The sequence below is a fragment of the Carlito syrichta genome, unplaced genomic scaffold, assembly GCF_000164805.1.
Source record: "Carlito syrichta isolate Samal-C Ts95f unplaced genomic scaffold, Tarsius_syrichta-2.0.1 Scaffold304662, whole genome shotgun sequence".
Lineage (NCBI taxonomy): Eukaryota > Metazoa > Chordata > Mammalia > Primates > Tarsiidae > Carlito > Carlito syrichta.
Genome location: NW_007248758.1, coordinates 87,955 through 91,574, shown reverse-complemented (window position 1 = coordinate 91,574; position 3,620 = coordinate 87,955). Strand labels below are relative to the sequence as shown.

Sequence of the window (3,620 nt, the reverse complement as noted above, 5' to 3'; positions counted from 1 at the left end):
TCTCTTTTTTTTTTTTTTTTTGAGTTGGAGTCTCACTCTCTCGCCCAGACTAGAGTGCAGTGGCCGTTCCCGGCCACCGCAGCCTCGACCTGCTGGGCTCCGGCGATCCTTCCGCCTCAGCCTTCCAAGTAGCTGGAACTACAGGCGTGCGCTACCATGCCAGCTCATTTTTTTGATTTGCTGTAGAGATGAGGTCTCACCAAGTTTCCCAGGTGGGTCTTGAACCCACAGGCTCAGGCAATCCATTCACCTCAGCCTCCCAAGGTGCGGGATTATAGGCTGAGCCACCGAGCCCGGCTCAGGCAATTCTCATGCCTCCATATTTCCAAGTGGTGGGATTACAGGCATCAGTCACCGCCTCCAGCAACAGTGACTGTTAAAAGTAGAATGAAGAGATGAGAAATTAAAATTTATTTCTATAATTTCCTTAATACCTAAATTGGTGCTTGGCTTTTCAGGTATAATTTGGAGGCCACTGCTATTGTTAATAAAAGTTATTGTTTTTTTGTTTTACAGTGGACAAATAAAACTAGCAGATTTTGGACTTGCTCGGCTTTATAACTCTGAAGAGAGGTGAGGCATTTCTTAAAATTACATGTGGGAAATAAGAAAGAGTTCTTTTCATTCTTGGATGTTATAGTATTCTGCAAGTGCAGCAACTGTCAGAGTTTCCTAATTATCTGAATGTGTTATCTCTTAGATTTTACTTTTTAAAAAATTAAAAATTTTTTTATATAGAGACGGTGTCTTGCTATGTGGCGTAGGCTGATCTCAAACTCTTGGGCTCCAGCAATTCTCCCACCTCAGTCTGGGATTACAGGCATAAGCCATCACACCTGACTGAGCTACAGTTTTTTTTTTTTAATCTATTTATTTATTTCTGAATAGGCGTTTCACTCTGTCACCCAGGCTGGAGTGCAGTGTCACGCTCACGGTCACCTCAGCCTCAACCTGCTGGGCTCAGGTGATCCTTCTGCCTTAGCCTTGCAAGTAGCTGGAAGCACAGGCATCCATCATCATGCCTGGGTAATTTTTTTGATTTATCGTAGAGACACCAAGTTGCCTAGGCTACTCTCAAACCCCTGGACTCAGACAATCCTGCCTCCTTTACCTTCCAAAGTGCTAAGATTATAGGCATGAGCCATTGTGCCCTGCTGACCTAGATTTTAAATTTCTATTTAATTCTTTAATCATCCTGTGGCTGAAATAAATAAATAAATTGGAATGGAAGTTATTTCTTCATCTACTTTCCAGTTTACTTTTAGACTATTAGGTTGCCATGAAGCTATTTTAACAATCTCATCTTCAATTGGCAGCTATTTTTGTTTGCATTTAGTTTCACAAGTTTTTTTTTTTTGAGTTGGAGTCTAACTGTCGCCCAGACTGGAGTGCAGTGGCCGCTCCCGGCCACCACAGCCTCGACCTGCTGGGCTCTGGCAATCCTTCCGCCTCAGCCTTCCAAGTAACTGGAACTACAGGCGCACACTACCATGCCGGGCTAATTTTTTTTTATTTATTGTAGAGATGAGGTCTCACCTGCCCAGGCGGGTCTCGAACCAGTAGGCTCAGGCAATCCACTCACCTCAGCCTCCCAAAGGCGTGGGATTACAGGCTGAGCCTCCGAGCCCGACTTTCACAAGTATTTTTTATCAGAAGCCATTGTAAATTTATGTCATGGTTGTTTTTTACATTTCAGTCGCCCTTACACAAACAAAGTCATTACTTTGTGGTACCGACCTCCAGAACTGCTGCTGGGAGAAGAGCGTTATACACCAGCCATAGATGTTTGGAGCTGTGGGTAAGGTTCTCTCTCTCTTTTTTTTTTTTTTTTGTCTATAACTCACATATTGCTGGTTGGTACTCTCTTTCCTGTCTATGTTGGTTTTTTGCAACTCTTCCTTCTTAAGTTCAAAAGGATGAGGAAAAACTTTTGGCCAGATTGTAAAGAAATCTGTTGTGTGTTGTTGTTTTAAGTTGGAATTTCATCCTGTCATGCAGGCTGGAATATAGTAGCATGCTCTCAGCCACTTGCAGCCTCAACCTCCTGGATCAGGTGATCCTTCTGCCTCAGCCTTCCAAGTAGCCGAAACTACAGGCATGCGCTACTATGCCCAGCCTGAATATTTCTTTTTTTTTTTTGAGTTGTAGTCTCACTCTGTTGCCCAGGCTTGAGGGCAGTGGCACGCTCCCGGCCACTGCAGCCTCGACCTACTGGGCTCCGGCGATCCTTCCGCCTCAGCCTTCCAAGTAGCTGTAACTACAGGCACGCGCTACCACGCCTGGCTAATTTTTTGATTTATTGTAGAGATGAGGTCTCGCCATGTTGCCCATGTCTTGAAACCCGCGAGCTCAGGCAATCCACTCACCTCAGCCTCCCAAAGGCGCGGGTTTACAGGCTGAGCCACCGAGCCTGGCGAATATTTCTTAATAACACAGACACACTTTTTTTGGAAATTTTTTTTTATCTTTTAACTATTTAACTTGGGATCCAAATGAGAAATTTGAATCATACTTGCAATTGACTATCTCTAGTTTTTAAATTATACATTCCCCTTTCATGTCTCCTGATTTTGTGTTATTTTGTTTCCTTACAGTTTTTTTTTTTTTTTTTTAGAAGAAGCTAGTTCACTTGTCTTATAGATCCTCTTTCAGTCTGGATATTACTAATTGTATTTTCATGATTTTTTTTTTTTTTTAGCATGGTTCTTTATTTTTTGAGATCTGGTCTTTCTGTGTTTCCCAGGTTGCAGTCTAGTGGCTACACACGGGATTGATCATAACATACTATAGTCTTGAACTCCTGTGCTCAAGCAATCCTCCTGCCTCAGCCTCCTGAGTAGGTGGGACGACAGGCATTCACTGCTATGTCCAGCTTATTTTTTATGTTTTTTGTAAATTGTAAGTGAATTCAAGGTTGATTCTGAACCATCCACTGCCCGAAACTACTTTACAGATGGTTTTGAGTACTTCTAACAGAAGTTATATAATCAATGGTACATCAAAAATGGAGGTAGGGAGCAATGGAATCCTCTGCCCAGAGTACAAGCAATAACTGAGTGCGTTATCTGTAGAAAATTTTAGGCCGGGCTCGGTGGCTCAGCCTGTAATCCTAGCGCTTTGGGAGGCCGAGGTGAGTGGATTGCCTGAACCCGCGGATTCGAGATCCGCCTGGGCAACTTAGTGAGACTTCATCTCTACAATAAATAAAAAATTACCCGGGCGTGGTAGTGTGCACCTGTGGTTTAGCTACTTGGAAGGCTGAGGTGGAAGGATCGCCAAAACCCAGCAGGTCGAGGGTGCGGTGGCCGGGAGCAGCCACTGCACTCCAGTCTGGGCGACAGAGTGGGACTCCAACTCAAAAAAAAAAAAAAGGAAAGAAAATTTTAAAACAACAAAACAATTCATTAAAATTAGTCATCCTTTTATTATGGCCTTGTGACAATAGCTCTAAACAAAGACAGATTTACTCAGACACGCCAGTTTACATAATGTACAGTTGTCTCATTTTGAGATTTTTGTGTGTTTTTTTTGGTTTTTTTTTTTTTTTTGAGTTGGAGTTTCACTCTGTCGCCTAGACTGGAGTGCAGTGGCTGCTCTCAGCCACCGCAGCCTCAACCTGG

The 3,620-nt window shown here is 43.3% G+C and overlaps 1 protein-coding gene across 2 annotated transcripts in view; it reads left to right on the top strand.

Moving 5' to 3' along the window:
* CDK12 (cyclin dependent kinase 12) overlaps nt 1-3,620 on the top strand; it is a 67,622-nt gene that overhangs the window by 43,391 nt on the left and 20,611 nt on the right. For both annotated transcript variants that reach the window (XM_021713676.1, XM_021713675.1), the window contains exons 8-9: nt 517-573; nt 1,697-1,798. In XM_021713676.1, the coding sequence (XP_021569351.1) occupies nt 517-573; nt 1,697-1,798 (159 nt within the window). The remainder of the gene's footprint in view (nt 1-516; nt 574-1,696; nt 1,799-3,620) is intronic.